The sequence below is a fragment of the Capsicum annuum genome, chromosome 10, assembly GCF_002878395.1.
Source record: "Capsicum annuum cultivar UCD-10X-F1 chromosome 10, UCD10Xv1.1, whole genome shotgun sequence".
Taxonomy (NCBI): domain Eukaryota; kingdom Viridiplantae; phylum Streptophyta; class Magnoliopsida; order Solanales; family Solanaceae; genus Capsicum; species Capsicum annuum.
In genome coordinates this window covers 96901548-96921950 of record NC_061120.1, presented here as the reverse complement: position 1 = coordinate 96921950, position 20403 = coordinate 96901548, and the positions used below count along the sequence as shown (strand labels likewise).

General features: G+C 34.6%; 1 protein-coding gene across 2 annotated transcripts; it reads left to right on the top strand.

Moving 5' to 3' along the window:
- The first annotated feature begins 969 nt into the window (after positions 1 to 969).
- Positions 970 to 13051, top strand: LOC107845584. Of its 2 annotated transcripts, XM_016689997.2 has the most exons (4): positions 1049 to 1241; positions 4354 to 4518; positions 7306 to 7413; positions 12527 to 13051. In XM_016689997.2, exons 1-4 carry the CDS (start codon positions 1155 to 1157, stop codon positions 12743 to 12745), a joined length of 579 nt encoding a protein of 192 aa, XP_016545483.2. In that variant the 5' UTR covers positions 1049 to 1154; the 3' UTR covers positions 12746 to 13051. The 2 variants fall into 2 exon arrangements, with proteins under 2 accessions (XP_016545484.2, XP_016545483.2); XM_016689998.2 differs by lacking the exon at positions 4354 to 4518 and having other exon boundaries at positions 970 to 1241; positions 12527 to 12882.
- The last annotated feature ends 7352 nt before the right edge of the window (positions 13052 to 20403 follow it).

Here is a 20403-nt window from a genome sequence, read left to right as displayed (position 1 = left end):
AGTCATCCGGTTTAAAGTTTATCGCACAATGTTTTTTAAAATGGTGTTTATGTATTTTATGAGGGATGGATTTAAGGGGTTTTTTTTTTTTAACCCAATAATTTTACACGGATATTGTATTTCTATTTGAGAAATTTACTATGCAACCATTTGGCCATAAAATTTTCACTTTTTTTTCCTTTTTTGGAAATAGGGAATATGATCTGATATATATGCATACTTTGATGAAATTTTTTGTAACACGCATGAACTTTGCAGCGATCCTATGACCCCCTAAACTATTTATTAGCGTATTATGACCCCCTAGACTATTTATTAGCGTATATTACTGTCATTTATTTGCACTAATCTCTTTTATTTATTTATTTATTTATATATAATTTTATCTATTTATTTGCTTATAAACCTCACTAAAATACATTAATAAATAGTTTAGGGGGTCATAGAACTACCCGCAAAATCTAGTGTATTTCAATAAATTTCATCAAAATTTGAGTATATTTTAGACCCTTTTCCCTTAAAAATTATTATTTGATTATGAAAATTTTAAATGCACCTTAAAGTTATTTTAGAATTTGAAAAACGATCAAAATTCTATTCTTACTTTATAATTTAAAAAAATAAAAATTATATTGCATGTTTAATAAATTTTTTATGTCTTTTGCTAAAAGGATATTTAAATGTTAAATATTTATTACAAAAATCGTGCTCCAACAGAATTCTAATGCCAAATTTAAAACTTTTAAAAATTCTAAATAAAAAAAATAATTTTCATAACCAAACACACTTATATATACTCTTTCAGTGTTGAAAATAGTAAGGTACAAAAGAAACCTGGTAGGCTGGTTGAAAAGTTATAACTATTGAAGACTTTCAGTGAATGAAAATAATAGTAAAAAAACGGGTTTAGAGTAAATAAATAAAGCATCTATTGAGCTTAAAAATAAATTAGCAATGGAACGAAAAAAATATGAGAATAGAAAGAAAAAGGACAAAAAAAGTGGTTGCTGAAACTTCTACCCATCTTGATCAAAGTGGGACCCAAAACTCCAATTGTCCAATTATGTAAGGTATTCACACAAGTTTTGTCTAACACCTAATACTTGAGTGTTATGCACAATAAATTTTTTCGGGATTAAGAAAAGTCTGAAGCTATGGCGGATGGAAGGAAAGAATGTCCAACATCACCTCAGGCAGCAACCGCCCAGCTATTCGGAGTTCTCTCCAGTCTTCTCCAGCAGGTATTTAACTTATAGATATTGTGATTTTAATTTTGGGGCTATTCCCTTATTCAAATCCCTCATCTGGATATAGTTCTTTCAATTAGCTGAATGGTCAATCTTGCTGTGACCCATTAAAAATGAAACAAAGAACAATTAGCTTTGTTTTGATTCGTTCATTAATCATTAGCTTATTAAAAAGTTGTTGATCTCAAGAGAAATGGTATGTTTGGTTTGAGTGTCTACGATCAGTTGGATCTGTATGCCAAAAATTTGAGTCGAACAGACTAGTGGGGCAATGGATGGTTCAAGCATTGGAAGTTAGTTGTAAGGGATTAAAAGAAGATGGTTCCTTGAGTTAGTATCTTTGTGCTTTTCGTGAGTTCAGGCCCCCTTCATGCTAGGGAGCAGACAAGGCTCTTTAAGATTTCTTCATGTGCTTGTTTCTTTTCCTAATGTTTCTATAAGATCAGAATACAAGATGTACTGTTGTCAAAGTTATTTCAGAAAATTGAAATCAAGAAAATGTAACTGGTCGTTCCTTCATCTCCCCCTAGGTCTTAGCGGAACAACTCCCATAAGAAAGGTTATAATTCTTTTTCCTTTTGGACACAAATAGCCATTTGCATAGTGGTAAAATGCAGAGAAACTCTTCTGTCTCAGAAATTCTTTGACGTAATTATTAAGGAATAGCAAGAGTCTCATGAATATCTTCAAGTATCTGTGATTTACAAGAGAAAGGGAAGGACAGTGCCAAAGGTTGGATGACCAATCTTTATTCCTTTTTTCATGTTATCCAATCATGTTAATGTGTTTTAATATGCCAAACTAATTTAGGACCTTAAATCAAGGAGGACACTGATCCATTGTGGTGAATATTTCCCATTTAAGACTCAAAAGCATCTTAGAAATGCTAGCCTAATGCTTATTGATAGCATTAGAGGGCACCCATCAGTATTCTGGTGCAACTTTTTGACTTTTCTCTCTTTAAGAAGTTAAAAGGAACATTGGCAACATTGTTTATAAAGTTCTTAATGATTATGTCATTATTGAAACTTAGACAGGTCATTTTGTATGATATTCTAATTATTACAGTATATTATTATTGAAACTCGTCAAATAACTAAGAATACTGTTTTCTTAATGATTATGCCTTCATAATTAAGAATCTGGAGGATATGAAACTTTTTCGAGTTCATCTGCTCAAATTCCTACCTGAAGATCCCTCTTGTTTGTTATCAATCACTAATTCAATAAAAGTTTTATCTTTTCTTTTCTAGCTCCTTGTTTTTCCTTAGAAACCAAAATAACGGTTGCCCACTGGAAGGAAGCCTTACACCTTCGGCCTGACAACTTTGTCTTCCTTTTCTTAAATGATTTTACAACTGTTATCATTATCTGGTGGTTGTTCATCCCTTTCTGTGTTTGTTCTTATTGTTCTTTCAAATTCTTTTCACTCATGATCAGTAGGCACCCTATGTGTCTTATCAATTGCTGATTCATCAAACCGTGTCAGCTAACATGTCAAATCAGCTCTCCATATTTGTCTAATCATTAATTTATGTTAGCTAACTTGTCATAATTAGCCGTCTAGATCTGTTAACCTTTAGGTCAATTCTCCCCAGTCAACACCATGTTATCCACAATCATTGAGCTAACTGGTAAAGGTAGAATCATTCTTGTCTCTGTCATTAATCTAATTAAGCTGGCAATATTTGTATCCTCAAACTCAGTCAAATCTGACTGATTCACAGTGGTGTCATGGTCAAGTCAGTCTCCATTACAAGCCCAGTCAATTTTATTTTCTGCTACACTTTCCCGAATTTGATTTGCAAACTCGAGTTTCTTCGCCACCTTGAGTTTGAGGGTTTTTTGAAAGTGAAGAGAATCATCAAGTATATTATTAACTATTCTTGATAATAGCATTATTGAAAGGCAAGAGAATCACTAAGAGTATATGCTGAATATTTGTTATGGATTATGTCATGAACTCATGATACTAGTGATTTTAAGAATTAGGAAACTTTCTTATAGGAGCTATCTAGTGTGTTATCTGTCACTAGTTCAAAGAGTTCTTCTCTTTTATTTTGTTCTTTTAGATCACTTGTCAAATCTTGGTGAGACTTTTTTTATACATTGATCAGAAAAGGAAACTGTTGATTGTGTTAATTAATTAGCATTATTTTTGGAGTTGTATTATTCCTTTTGGGATTGAAATAGTATATTTTATTTTGTTGTAGCTGATTGTCTTTCCTTAATTAATTAGGATTCACTTGTATAAATAATTAAATGCACCTTCTCATGTGAGGTAAAGACATAAGGAAATACAAAGAAACTTTTCTTTTTTCTAAAATTCTACATGGTATTAGAAGAGTCGTTTCTGCCTTTTGTGGTGAGTTTTTCTCCCTCACAGCTCTAGGGCTTTTCTTTTCAATAAATAGGTTGAGTTTTGTCCCTCCTTGTTGTCTGCTGCAACTAAAGCTCTTTTTATGTCTGTGTTGTAAAAAAATCTAATACAACCACAGGTTTGCCGGTAAAGTTTGAGTCTACCCACCAAATTTTAGATTTTTCCAATCACCAGAGCTGGGGTTTCCAATGATTCCCTTTGGATATAAAAAATAGACTTATTTCGAGAATTTATGCGACAATTTCCAAGTTAACGTACTAATCCCTTCTTGTGAATAGAACTAATATTCAACAGAAAGACGTCCTACAATGAATCAAAGTAGTGAAGAAATCGAAAGATCTCTTGCGATTGATTAATCAATAAACTCCTCAAGGAATCAAATAAACACATACGGAAAGGTGGATTTATCACTAATTAACCTTAGGTTTCATCAAAACTCAACTACAACAGAGTTACTCCATAGGTGGAGAAAAGTTAACCATGACTATATTGAACATCAATTTCATGATCCAAGAGAATAGAAGAGAAGATAAATTGAAGTCAAGAAGAAACTCCCAACAAATCTTCATTCTCACATGGAACCTTGGAATATTGTGCCTCCTTTTTCTCTTTGTTCCTCCAATAGCTGCGTCGTTCCTGTTTATGCCCTTGTGAGTCTCCAAAAAGTTCTCTATATGTCCCTCTCTCAGCCCAAATAATGACAATTCTGAGAATTATTGCATTCAGGTGGTGTCTTCGCAGTGGTCAAAACTCAAGCACTACGACAATCGGGGCTGTTTAATGCGTCCTACAAGTGCTGAAGGAGTGTTGCAGTGCCCAAAGCTCCAGTGCTTCGGTGGGCAGGGCTGTTTAGTGCGCAACAATTCTTCAACAAGTTTTTCTTCAGTCCTTGTATCTCTTTTGCTTGAATCTTGTGTGTTTCCTCCTTAACTCCTTTGTTGCATACTTGTCTTCAAAACAACACTACTATGTGCGGAATTACACCATATAACAATTTCAAAAAGGCAGCCTGATGTATTAAAGCTCCCACTATGTGCGGGATCTAGGTAAAGGTTGGGCCACAAAGATCTATTGCAGTGGCCGAGCGTGGATTTTTGTGAAGGGGGTTCAAAGTATAAAGACGTAAACACGTGTAAATTACATGATCAAAGACGAAGCGACGTGGAAGGAAAAGATTAACCTTAACCCGCTATATTTAACTTACCTTGTAATACCTCATTTAACATTTCTTCCTACTTTTACCTTGCTCCATCAAGCCTACTTAAAAATTTTTGTACTTTTTTTCCTTTTATTTTGCAATGTTCTATTTTATTATGCACTTTTTAAAAATGCTGAATTAGTATCCATTAAATCATATATTACTTTGAAAATCACCAATATTCTCTAAAAGTGTGTATTTTAATGCATATTCAGAGGATAAGAAAATGGCATCATTGATTTTTTTAGTTCAATTTACTAGATTAGCCATTTGTAGAAAAGACAAATATCAATAACTTTAGTTTAGTGAAGTTTCCGTCTCTCTAAATAGAATTGGAAAAAAAGTGGGAAAGAAATTCCATGAAATCAAAGAAAGAAAATTCAGCTAAATCTATATTGTCAGAAGGATATTATGACTTTTAAATTTCTTCATCCGATTAAATTTAATTTACGTTATTAAAAATATTTTTTTTTAATCTTAATTTCAAGTGTAATAACAATTCATTGTTTTTCTTAAAGAGTTTCTTCGAGATAATACATGAAAAGAGAGTTATGTAGAAATCCAATGAGTAATAAAGATAAGAAAAATAAAAGATAAATAAAAATAAGGGATAACCATGCAAAATGCCCCTTGAGGTAAATTTATTACACAAAAAATAGCCCACTTATCTACTTTTATCTAAAATAGCCTTTTGGTCAAGGTTATTGCTTAAAATAGCCTTTCGGCCAAATTAATTACAAGTAATATGGTCATAAGGTCATTTTTGGTCTTCCGCTTCTTATTGTTGTCCATCTTTTTCTTTCTTCTGCTTTCTTCCTCCTCTTCTCCTTTTTTTTCTTTCATATTGAATCATTAAAGCTTCTTCAAAAAACTTAATTTAAAAATTCAACGCACCGCAATTATGAATTGTTTCGAGTGATTTATATATCAAAAGAATTGAAACATCGAGAGGAGCTCATATCTAAAATTTGGGACTGTTTAGAGGAGATTTTGAGTTGGTCGCGATTGAAAGAACTTGCGAACCAACTTCGTTAATGGTTGTACATACGTGTATATGTTGGTTTTTAAGATCTACATGATGACAGGTGTGAAAGGAAATTCTGAAGATAAATCTTCATTATCTGTAAATTGCTCAAACGTGATAAAATGACAATGTAGAAACCATGTGTCATCAATTTGTTTTTCAAGTTGTGCCACCATTTTTAGAAGCAAGATCCTTTGACTGTGGAGATGACGCAAAATGTATCATACACTTACTAACTAATTATTGTGAAGATCCAACATCTCCTTTCTTTCTGGATGGAGAATCGGGGTGGAAGATGGAGTATTTTTTATTTTATTTTATTTGCATAGTCTACACAGTTTATAAGTGTATCTATACAGTTTATAAGTGTATTTGTTAGTTGTTTATATATCATTTATCTAATATCGATACATTGTTTATATATTACATAACTATTTATGCAATATTTATGCATATTTATACAATATTGATACTCGTTTATATATCATTTATACAATATCGATACATGATACACCATTACACTATCTCGATACATTACATATTCATTTATACAATGCCGATTCATTACATATACGTTAAATAAACATTAAATAACTATTTATACAATATCTATACATTATATATACATTGCATACCATAAACTAATTTAAAGTGGAAGATAAAATAATGATGCATACCAACAGTGCATAATGTTGGAGGACCCTTTTCTTTGATCTATGGTAATTATTTACATGTGATTAGGAAGAATCTACGTTAGTGGAATCGAGCTGACAGCACCAGTGGATTCGAATAACAATTGTAATTCCTTTTAACTTTTGGCTATTTTCTATGTAAATAAAAACATGGCTATATTTGTTGTTAACTAATTATGTTATTGTATATATTTGAAATTATCTCTAAAAATAATATGCCTAATAAATTTGAACAAAGACAAATTGAAAGGGAGAAGTGGCATAAAAGATAAAAATAATGAAAAAGAAGAACAATGATCCAAGCCTGTTTCTATGGCTTGAACCCGTGACGTCCTGGTCATACGTCAGCAAATTTACCAGTAACTCCAATGCTCCCCTCAATTTAAACCTAATAATTCCAAACATGAGAAGAGGCATAAATACACAAAATTTTGGCTTATCTACAGGGCAAATGATATTATTATTTCTCACCTTCAGTTGAATGCTTAAAATATTATACATTTTGAGTTTTTAAGTTCCTCTGCTTGGACATTGTTTTTCATACAAAACTGTGTTGCATAACAGTTGGAAATTTATTGTTATTTATAGATAGTATTAATCTGGTTTAGCTTTGGCTTGCATATCATGGTGCCAATACCGACTTTTCTTTTTCTTTTTTTACCTTATGGGTGCTAGGGATGTGTGTTTGAGATCAATTCCTGCTCTGGTTTAATAAAGTACTTTGAAATGCCCTCACTAAAAAGATTATGGATAAACATTTGCAGGTGGAATCATTGACTAATCAAGAAGAAGTGGAGTTGCGCAGTAAGATCTATGCACTAGGACTGGAAGTTACAAAAGTTCCTTCAAAATCAACGCAAAATCTTGACGAGGTAGGTTGGTATTAATTTTGGTTCGAAAGAATCCAATTTTCATTCTTCTTGTGAGAATTAATGGAGAAAAATATTATTGAATTGTGTGTTTACATAATTACATCGAGACCCTATTTATAGACACTATAGTACAATCCTTTTCCAAGTAGGATTTTGTATATACTATTCCTATTTCTACTCATATTCTAACACTCCCCCTCAAGCTGGTGCGTACAAATCATATGTACCTAGCTTGTTACAAATGTAATTAATACGAAGACCAGTGAGAGACTTGGTGAAGATATCTGCAAGTTGATCACTTGACTTCACAAATTTTGTAACAATATCTCCTGACAGTATCTTTTCTCTAACAAAGTGACAATCAATCTCTATGTGTTTAGTCCTCTCATGAAACACTAGATTTGATGCGATATGAAGGGCTGCTTGATTATCACACACAAGTTCTATCTTACCGGTTTCTCCAAATTTTAATTCTCTCAGCAACTATTTGATTCAAACTAGCTCACAAGTTGCTACAGCTATTGCTTAATATTCTACTTCTGCACTAGATCGAGCAACCATACTCTGTTTCTTACTCTTCCAAGACACCAAATTACCTCCTACCAAAACACAATATCCAGAGGTAGAACGTCTATCAGAGGGTGATCCTGCCCAATCAGTATCTGTGTATCCAATGATATGCTCGTGACCTCGATCCTCAAAGAGTATTCCTTTACCTAGAGCTCACTTTATATATTGCAGAATACGAACAACTGCATCCCAATGACTATCATAGGGGGGAAGTCAGGAACTGACTTACAACACTCACAGGAAAGGATATGTCAGGTCTAGTCACGGTGAGATAATTCAACTTTCCAACCAACCGCCTATACTTTTCAGGATTAATGAGTGGCTCCCTCTGTCCTGGTAGAAGCTTGGCATTTGGATCCATAGGAGTGTCAATGGGTCTACATCCCATCATTCCTGTCTCCTTAAGAATGTCTAAGGCATACTTGCGTTGAGAAATAACAATACCTGATCTGGACTGAGCAACCTAAAAAATATTTCAGTCTGCCGAGGTCTTTGGTCTGAAAATGCTGAAAGAGATGTTGCTTCAATTTAGAGATACCATCTTCATCATTGCCGGTGATAACGATATCATCAACATAAACCACCAGATAAATACACAAATTTGGTTGAGAATGTCGATAAAACACTGAGTGATCAGCTCCACTACGAATCATGCCAAACTGCTGAAATACTGTGCTGAATTTTTCAAACCAAGCTCGAGTAGACTGTTTCAGACCATAGAGTGACCTGCGCAATCGACATACAAGGCTACTAGACTCCCCTGTGCAACAAAACCAGGTGGTTGCTCCATATAGATTTCTTCCTCAAGATCACCATGCAGAAAAACATTCTTAATATCCAACTGATAAAGAGGCCAATGACGAACGACAGCAATGGATAGGAAAAGACGGACAAATGCTATTTTAGCCACAGGAGAGAAAGTGTCACTATAATCCAACCCAAATATTTGTGTGTATCCTTTGGCAATAAGGCGAGCCTTAAGCCGATCAACCTGACGGTCTGGACCAACTTTGGTTGCATAAACCCAACGGCAACCAACAGTAGATTTACCAGCAGGAAAGGAAACAAGCTCTCAAGTACCACTCGCATGTAAAGCAGACATCTAATCTATCATAGCCTGCTTCCATCCTGAATGAGAAAGTGTTTCACCTATAGTTTTAGGGATCGAAATAGATGACAAAGATGATACAAAAGCATAATGGGGTGATGATAAACAATGATAACTCAAGAAAGTATAGTGTGGGTTAGTATTACCAGTGGAGCACATACCTTTTTGAAGTGCAACTGATTGGCTAGGAGAAGGAAAGTCCGCAGTAGGAGCAGCGTCCGATGCATGACATGAATCATTTAGGACTAATGGTGGACGCGGACGATGATGATAAGTCAGAAGTGGTGGCACTGTAGTAGGAGATGTAGAAGTAACCATTGATTCCTTAAAGGTTGGTTCGTGTAAGTCTGGAGATATGGGTAAGACCAAGGATGGTGCGGGTAAGACTGGAGATACGGGTAAAATCTCAGAGATATTAGGATGATCAGAAATAAATAGTAAGGTCGAGATTCAAAAAAAGTGACATCGGCGAACAGAAAATAACGCCGAAGATCCAGTGAATAACAATGATACCCTTTTTGAACTCAAGAGTAACCAAGGAAGACACACTTGAGAGCATGAGGGGCCAAGTTATGAACAAAACATGTGCTCCCAAAGACACGAGAGGGGATAGAGTAGAGATGTGACTGGAAACAATATAGAATGGGGAACATTATTTTGAATAGAAGATGATGACATTCTATTAATTAGATAATAAGATGTGAAGACTGCATCGCCCCAAAATTGCAGCGGAACAAGGGATTCAATGAGAAGAGTGCGAGCAGTCTCAAGAAGATGCCTATTTTTTCTTTCTGCTATACCATTCTGCTGAGGGGTGTACGGACAAGATGTCTGATGAACAATTCCTTGATGAGTCATAAACTCCCGAAACTGAGAGGATAAGTATTCTAAGGCATTATCACTACGAAAAGTACGAATAGAAACACCAAATTGAGTTTGTATTTCAACACAAAAACTTTCGAATATAGAAAATATCTCAAAATGATCTTTCATTAAAAAAACCCAAATACGTCTTGAAAAATCATCAATGAAACTAACAAAATAACGAAAGGTGAACTGACTCTACTAGCACCCCAAACATCAGAATGTACTAATGAGAAAATAGACTTTGAATGACTCTCAATACTACGTGGGAAAGTAGTACGGGTGTGTTTCCCAAATTGACATGACTCACAATCTAATGTGGATAAACTAGACAAACTAGGCACCATTTTTTGTAGCTTGAATAGACTCGGATGTAGCTTGGACAGACGTTTGTGAATTAGGTCTGGAGGGTCCGTAACGGAGCATGCTGTGAAGGAATTTGAAGAGGTAAGATGGTAAAGGCCTTGTGAATCATGTCCTATGCCAATCGTCTATCCCATACTACGGTCCTGCATTAGAAAATAGTCATCAAAAAAAGTTATGATACAATTAAGGGCACGTGTCAAACGACTAACAGATGCAAGATTAAAAGGACAACCAAGGACATAAAGAACAGAGTCTAGAGTGACAAAAGATAGGGGTTTGGCTTGTCCAATTCCTTTGGTTTTGTTCGGATCCCATTGGCTAAAGTAATAGCAGGAAGAGATTGTGAATAAACAATGTCAGACAAAAGTGATTTGTTACCAGAAATATGATCAAAAACACCTGAGTCCACAACCCATGATCCAAGAGTACTAGACTGTGAAACACAAGAAAAAGGATTACCAGCAACAGAAGCAACTGAGGCTACTTGTGGAGATGTTTGCTTACTTGCTCTATACTAAAGGAACTCATCATATTCTGTTTGGGCAATATGAGCATTATTGGTTGGTCGATTAGGCTGTGTAGATATCTGCTTACTTGCTCTATTCCCAAGGAACTCATTATATCCTTACAGCAACAAGATCATAACTGGGTGGTGGACCATGCAAACTACAACATATATCCTGAGTGTGTCCAACTTTATGACAATAACTACACTTTGATCGAGATTTTCCAGAATGACCTCCTCCTCGCCGATTTTTCGTAGGCTGATATATTCGTTTTTCTATGGTTTGAGATGCAAGAATAGAAGAGGCAACAGTGGGTGATGAAACTACTTTGTGACTGGGAGGTGCGACAAAACGAAGCAGACGAGAGAATAACTTATCAATTGTAGGAACCGTAGGACCAGCTAAAATCACGTACAACATCATAGTCAGTAGAAAGTTCAGCAAGTGTAAGAACTAAAAACATCTGTCTGTGCTCTTGTTGTTTTTCTACATCCACAATGACGGGCATCAATGTATCAAATTCTTCCATGACTGCTTGTACTTGTCCCAAGTAAGTAGACATATTGGATTCCTGTTTCTTCAAGTTGGTCATTCGAGCTATCACATCATAAAAACGAGATATGTCATTAGTGTATAAAGCACGAGCCTTTTCCCAAACTAAATAACACGTCTGGAATGGACGAAACAAGGGCATCAACTTGGAATCAACAGATCGTCATAAGAGACTAGATAATTGAGTGTCAACTTTCACCCATTGCTCTTTAGCCTTTGCATCTTCCGCGCTAAATTTTGCCTTTTCATCTACCACACTAGCCTTGTTCGTTAACTGATCTTGAACATCTTGACCTTTGCACCACAACTCAACCGAGGAAGCCCAGGCTAAATAATTTGAACTTCTCATTAAAGGTTCAGAAGTGATCATAGGACTTGAACTTCCAATGCTTATATTTTTGGAGCCAAAAATATCATGCCCAAAAGACATCTTGGTAATTTGACTTGAAAACACCAAGAAACAATTGCTGAATCTGAAAAAAAAAACTAAATACTTGCTGAATCTGAAAACAGATACCCCAAAAAAAATGAAGTCGCCGGAATTTAGGTTCCGGCGATCGGAATCTCAAAATACTTGACAGAATCTCGAAAATATTAAGTGGTCGGAGTCGGAATAAATAGGCGATCCCAACGGAAAAAAGAACAACTCAAAGATTCGACTGGAGATGGTCTCACGCGCCGGCGCATGACGAGATCTCGCCGGAATTTCAGGACTCCGGCTGGTGCTTGGCGGCGCGTGACTGTAATATTCCGGAGGTTTTGGTCGGGTTTTTGTCGCCTGATCTTTCCGATCCTCTTGGCGGTGTTGTATTTTTTACACAACCCACAAAATAAAATACGACACAAATCAGTCACCGAAATTGACGCACGGTGACTGAGTTATTTTTGTTCTCTGATGTTTCTCAGCAAGGCTCTGATACTATGTGAGAATTAATGGAGAAAAATATTATTGAATTGTGTGTTTACATAATTACATCAAGACCCTATTTATAGACACTATAGTACAATCTTTTTCCAAGTAGGATTTTGTATATAATATTCCTATTTCTACTCATATTCTAACGCTTCTCTTTGTTTCCCTGGTAGAAATATTTTATTCAATTGCAAATTATATTAGATTCATTCTTCAAAAAAAATGGTATATTAGATGGAGATTGCAAAGCAGTTGGATAAATTGTCAGAAAAGCTGGATGATGTGGATCGGATGATATCCTCCGCTGTCGCTGCAGATCCACAAGTTGGGTCTCTCTTATGCAGTACTGCTAATCTTTGGATGCCAGTTATTACAGCCGGTTCTGAGGAAAGGCGTAACCTTAATGCGTCAGTTGAAGATGATCTTGAAGTGAAAGGCAAAAATTCTCAGTAGATTTTAGTTAAAATCAACATCTGCAAAATCATCGTCATACATTGATTTTGATCCTTTAATAAACTGTGAACATTACTGTTTCCATCATCAATTACAAAGCATAGCCAGAGGGTGTAAGTATCCTCAAGTTGAAACCACATTTACATCTCCGGTGACAAATAGATAGCGGCATATAAAAGTTATTCTTCGTTTTGTTAGAGATGTTCTGCAAGTCATTGTAGTATCTTTAAAAGGAACATAAGACTTGTTGATACTTGAACATATTTCTCTTAGGAATAAATTGAGACCTTTCTTTCTGGTGTAAAACAAATGAGCAGATACAAATGTTTACTTTTTAGCTGTGACTACGCACTGCATTGGACATTTTGTGTATCAATGCTGTCTCACTACTATGTTTAATATCTACTCAATAGTGTCCTGGACGGTGAGAAGGAAAGTCTTGGGAGTAATTAGTAAAATTGTTGTCATGTGACCAGGAGGTCACGGGTTCAAGCTTTGGATACAGCCTCTGCAGAAATGCAAGGTAAGACTGCGTACAATACACCCTTGTGGTGGGACCCTTCCCCGGACCCTGCGCATAGCGGGAGCTTTAGTGTACCGGGCTGACCTTTTTTAGTGTCCTGGAAGGTGGCCTCATACCTGAACTTGGAAGGGTTGTGGTGAGGGTTGTTGGTAAGAAGAGCAAACTGGGTTTTTCTTCGACTAGCATAAATGAAAACTGGGATTGCAGTCAACAGTTCGCTCTAAAGGGATCATTTGGATTGTCAACAGGACATGGGTGGAGTACAATACTACTCAATTACGATGAAATTAGTGATGGAATGTGTTTTGTATTATATTAAAGGCGGCGGTTGTGGGTAGATGGTTTGATAGTAGTTGGTACTGGCTATTATTTATGGATAACTGGTGGGATTGTGCTGTGTGCTAATTGTTTCTCAAAAAGGCCCGTACTCATGCAATTAATTATATTTACATCAAAATTAAAACATAGTTTGAGGATGGATAGGGGAAATGGGAGCATTAACGGTAATAATTAGCGGGAAGGAGCACAGTGGATTTTAGTATGTGTTAGGATTTCATAAATCTGCTAAATAGATCTCAGAGGAAAAGGAGGTAATATTTAGTTTGTGGCACCAAAAGTTGGACTAGTTAAGTCCAAACAACAAATCTTTTGGAGCTAATTTGCCAAACCTTTTCGATAAATATCCCATTTTGCCTATCGGTGATTTGCTCAAACAGGCTAATCTCGCGACTCGCGCCATCATTTCGATTTTGTGCCCATTTTGACAATTGTATCGAAAGGGCCGCTTTTGTTTTATGAAATATAATGATTCAAATGCCCTTCACGCTTCAACTAAGGTAAACAGAGTTGCCTCGAAGCTGTACAGATTGTCAAGATTTGCATGTAGTGGTTTATAAGGTGGTGTTGAATTATCATGAATTCCTATCGGATTGGTAAGCTTTATCCGAGTGTTTTATTGTTTACAAGTGCTACCAAATCAAGGCTTACTTGTAACTAGGGGTGTAATAGTTAAGTCAAACCGAATCGATGAATCAAATTCAAACCAAGGAAAAAAACTGACTTATGATTTGGTTTGATTAGTTTGGTGTTGGTAAAATAAAACCGATCATTATTAGTTTGATTTGGTATTAGAAAAAATAAAATCAAACCGAACCCAAACCGAACCGACGTAATATATATATAATTTTAATTTTTTATACATAAAAAAATATTACTTATAATCTACTTTCTAATTACTTTTATTATTTTTTTTATATTCAGAAAATAGATATATATTCTTGGGCCTTTAATTATAGTATTTTTTCATAAAAAAAAATACATAAAGTAGCATATTTAAGTATTAAATTACAAAAAATAATAACACTTTTATCAAATTACATTTTGTAGTATATGTATTTGTATGTATTTATATTTTTGTAGCAACAGTTTGTAAAAATACAAAATACATATTGATCATAAGAGCAGTAACAATCACATGTATTTGTATTTTTGTAGCAGCAGTTTGCGAAAATACAAAATAGAACTTGCTATATTATGTAATTATGAAATTCATAATTAAGGGGATAAGTATGATATTTCTGAATTTTGCCCTTTTTCCATTAATAACAAATTAATACAAAGCTCAATATTAATATAAAAATTTAAAACTCTTTAATTGCTTCACTTTTTACATTTTACTTTCCAAGTTTTCAGAGAATTCTCGTTATTTCCTCATCTTACTTTCATCTTACTTTTCTCATTCATCAAGTTGTGATTTAGGTTTGCTTTGTTTTTTTTTTTTATATGGAATTATATTATAATTAATTACTTTATGAAGTTAAGTTTTTAATAAGTTGTCTCCAATTCTTCATTCTTTTGTATGCTCACATTTTATGTGAAGGAAACTTTCAGACAAGTTACGTGAATAGTGAATTAGAAATTGAACTACTTGGGTATCCAAATAATATTACTTTGAGAGATAATAGTTTAGACGACTTAGTAATTTGCCAACTTAATTTTTATTGGAACTACTCTATGACCATTATTTTTTTTTAATCTTTTTAGTGAAAACATTTAATTTTTTTTATTCAATCACATTATAATTATAAAAAAAATTGAGAAAATTGAAAAAATCGAAAAAATCCAACTAAAACCGAAATAAAAAGATGGATTGTATATTGGTTTGATTTGGTTTATAGATTTAGAAAGCCGACATTATTGGTTTGGTTATATTTTAATAAAAAATCGAACCAACCCGATCTATGTACACCCTACTTGTAACTACTTACAATACATGCAGTTGATGTAATTTGAAGACCTACATAATTGTCGAGATTTGCTGCATTTGTTTTTATTAAAAATTAATACGTCTGAATTTAAATGTACATTGAATAATTAAGATGTTGTTTCTAGATCTGAACATTGAATAATTAAGACTATTAGTAAAATTAAATGAATTATTAAATATAAAATTTAAGCACTATTAACCAAATATTACATCAACAATATATTCAAAAAATATTAATATAACATAATAAGATAGCCAAATTGATAAAAATATGGAATATTTAATGTATATTTGATAACAATTATAAAGAAGTAACTTGTTCATGCATTAAAATTTCTATATAAGTTATACAACAGTTAGTAGCTAATTAGAAACTATATTATTAATGTATAAAATTAATACGATATTTGATTTATAATTTAAAAACTGACATAACTAATACGATATTTATAGATTGTAAATGAATGGAATCATGGAGTAATTTATATTGTATCAATCTTATTTAGAATAGAAAATGAAATAATTTATACTTGTATAATTAATACAAACAATATGAATATTCCACTAACATTTGGTTGAGAACAATAGTATTATCCCTCTCGCTTCCCACTCCCTTGTCCTTTACTTCCTCATCTCCCCCTCTTATATGATTTTTGTCCACACTCCACACAGACCCACCAAATTTTCAGGAAGAAAAGAGAGAGAGTCAAATATTTCATCAAACCTTCTCAAGAAATAAAAGAATAAATAGTACTTCCTCCATTTAAAAACGAATGACTTACTTTAATTTGCCATAAAATTTAAGAAAATAAAAAAGACTTTTGAATCTTATGGTCTTAAATTAAAGTTGTGTCAAACGTACCAAAATGCCCTTTAATCTTGTAGCTCTAAACATGTCATGTGGAAAGTTGAAATTAAAGTGTTGCTAAAAATGAAAAAAGAACATTCTTTTTTAAATGGACCAAAAAGAAAAGTAGGTCATTCTCTTTTAAACTGAGGAAATAAAAAACTAAGAGAACCAGTAAAGAATCACAATTCGCCATGGTAATAGTAAAAAATCACAATTCGCCATGGTATTCTTTATCTTCAACGTCTGTGTTATTTCATATTGACGACAAAAGCATAATAATCTATGATGTGTTATTCTTCCAAAGACAAAGATAGTGGTAAAAGAATTGTGAAAGAAATGAATGTTAGTAATATAAGGAATGGGGAAGATATCAAGTTTAAAGGTTTTGTAGTTTGGAAAAAAAAAAAAGCGCCAGTTTTTCCTTAAAAACTTTAATACAGAGTTAAGAGGAGTAATTAAAATGGAGTATTAGGTTTGAGGTCTGAATGCCTTTGGTTTCATTTGTTTTTATTAAGATTCAGATGTTTGAATTTCAATGCACATCTGAATGATTAAAATATTGTCTTTAGATATAAAAACTGAATAATTAAGACCATTTATTTTTAACATCTACAACAACAACAAATCCAGTGTATTCCCACACAGTGGGGTTTGGGGAGGATAAAATATACGCAGTCCATACCACTACCTCCGGAGAGGTAGCAAAGTTGTTTCTGATAGACCCCCGACTTAGGACAAAGAAATTTATTTTTAACATCTAAATGTATAAAATTTATTTATTTGTATATAATAAAAAATACAGTTCAAATAAAAACTAATTATACATTTTCTTAAAAAATAATTTAATACAATAAAATTATTATTGCCTTGAAAAAAATATTTTATGTTTGTTAGCGACAGTGGGGATGGTTTGTGCTAGCGGTGGTGGTGGTAATGGTTGATGTTAGTGACTTGTAATGTTGATAGTGATAGTTGTGATGGTAGAGATGATTGGTATTGTAGTGACTGTTATGACGGTGCGATTGATAACGGTGGTGGTGGTTGTGATGCAAAGTTGATTGATGTTCATTATTGGAGGTGTTGATTGCGATAGCTGAAAAATGAATGCATAATATTTAACGATGTGTTAATGGTAGTTGGAGACGTTAATTGTGATAACATAGATGGTTGTTAGTAGAGATAGATTGTAGTAATGGTAGTAGTGGTAGGGGTGGCGATATCAGTGATAATAATGGTGGTGGTGGCTGAAGAATTTGTGGAAGTTGATGATATTTTAGTGGTTGTTAGAGGTGGTGCTAGTTGTGATAGATGAATTGATCGATAGTAGGAATTGATCGATATTAGTTGATGATGGTGGTGACATTCTAATTGGTGTTGGCATTCGTTGTGGAGATGGATCTAAAGAATAATAGAGATGGTAGGTTTTGTTGAGCTAACCATAGTGGTTGGTAACAATATTGATTGTCAATGGTGGTTGTGATGGTGGAAGTGGTTGCTGGTGGTAGTTGATGGTGATAGGTAGTGGTTGACAGTGGTGGTGGTAGCTGATGATTGCGAATAGAGTGGTGGTGAGTATCATTAATAACGCTCAAATCACTCCTATGTTTGAGGGGTGAGGCGGTCGTTATCAATAACCCAACTGGAGTTGGGGTCAAATTCACAAAGAGCGAATTATAAATTTCAAGTCCTATGGGTGCTCTAATTACTAAAAGGTTACTCGGAATAATAACAAACACGACATGTCAAATAAAATGGGGGGAATTGATTTTTAACGATTTTCAACTAACAATGCACGAATGTAATACTTTTGACTTAAAATCAAGATTTGGGCAGATCTTGGGATTATGTCTATCTAAAGGTAAGGCATGTGGGTTGATGATGGTTTAGCATGAAGCTTAGTTGTTAACTAAAGGATAAGCTAGGTCGAACGTCATTGTGGTCAATCTTTCAATAAAATCACAAACGATTTCATCCATTGGCTCTTTCGAGCACCTAACAAGTGTGCAATTCGTAATCACCCAAAAGCTCAATCAAGCATCCCTATTTCTAGGATGATGCTCTTGACATGATTTAGACTCCAAATACACTTATTTCTAAGATTGCAAAAGGTAGTAAACCAGAGGCTCAATTGTCCACCATTACCTTGTCCCCCTATAACCTCCAACTTAGGCTTTTAGCCTCAACTTGTATTCTTAAGTTCAAGGAGGGTAGAGTTCAAAGGAGGGCAAATAGAAGGGTCACGACTTGTAATGTGTTTACCAAAGAAAAGTCCAAAGGCTCAAAGAGGGTGACTAAGGGTAACTCCTATGTATTGGTAGGATTCTTAGGCTAAAGCGGGCTTCCAATATCACAAGATGGCCTAGGATTATTTTACCAACCAAGCACAATTAAAATTTAGCTTTGAAAGCCTAATGGGGCAAGTTCTAGATGGTACAAGTACACATGAGACGTAGACGAATAAGTTCACACACATGGCATGCGAATTTCGTCAAGGGGGTCAATTGTTCCTCCGCTCGAGACAAAGATGGAGTATTCACTGTTCTTTCGAAGCCAATTTTCGGAGTCATAGAGAGAGGAAAAGTTTTGTTACAAAGTTGCTCACGTCTATGCCCTAGACTTTTGCAAAAATTTTCAAACGGAGAGGGTTTTTTGTTTTGCATCCGCACCACGCATAAATTGCTAATCATGGCAACAATCCATGTTAATGTCTCACATTGTGGCTCTAATATGGGCGGACCACCCACATGGCTACTCAAACTTCGCTAATGGGTATGAATGCAATCCCAATTCATCAATGCCACAGGTACTCAGACTTCCCTTGCATTTATGACCCCGATGCCACGGGTACTCAGATTTCCCCTGAATCCATGGCTAAAAACCCTACCATGATGCTTTCCCCTTAAGAATGTCGTCACTCAATCTATCATAGGGAAAAACTCGTTGATTAAAACTAAACTAAAGTAACAAACTAAGAACAGATAAATTAATCCATGCAAATGTGGGCACTATTAGAGTGCTCGAATATTACAACCCAAATAAAACTAAGAGTCATCCAAAAAATCATAAAAATATGCAGAAATATCGATAATACAGGCCCAAATCAAATGAATAAGGAGACACCCCCGACTGAAAAGGTAAAAATGTCCCTACTACATAAATAATCAAGGGTAAAAGAGATGAGGGTGCTCTCTGAGATTGCATCAAGGGATGCTATCACTCTTCGATTCTGCATCATCATCATTCTCCTCAAGTTTGGACCATTTCTTCATGCAAAAACTTGAATGGGAGTGTAAGACAATGAGGGGATTTAGTGATTTAAATGGCTGAAGTGACCGCGATCGCGATCAATTAACCGTGATCGCGGACTCATGGATAACCGCGATTGCGCCTAAGGACTGCGATTGCGGTAGCTAAGAGCATATCTGCTCCCCTGTTTTTCCCTGTTCAGCTCTTTTCTCAATTTATGCAGATTTCACCCTTGTTTGATTTTCAATGCAAATTTTTGCACACTTTCCTCTTTTCGAGCTCATCCAATGCACTCCTTAGTGTGATAAATGTATCATTTATTCATATGCAAAGACTAACATCTATGCTGCAAACATATAACAAAAAGGATATGAGCCACTTTCGTGGAATTTGTGGGTTATCTCCCACATAGCGCCATAGTTATTATCGTGGCACGACGTCTTACTTCTTTAATTCTCAAGGGGGTCCTCACTTCTCTTTCTATTAACCTCTTCAACATCAATTAGTTTTGTGGAAACTTCTTCTGTCTTTTTCTTATCCTCTTCTTCTTGACTTTGAGGTAACTCCTCCTTTGGCTGAGTTCTGGGAATCTATCCACCCAAGTCCTCTTTCAAGAACTCTTCCATTTTCTTCCCACTCCTAGTAACTATTGCCGCGACTTGGGCGATATTATTAGGGTTGACAATTTTGTCACTAGGGAGATCGCCTCTAGGTTTAACATTTAATCGTGTAAAAATTTGCTCAATTTAGGTCTCCAATTTCTTGATAGAGGC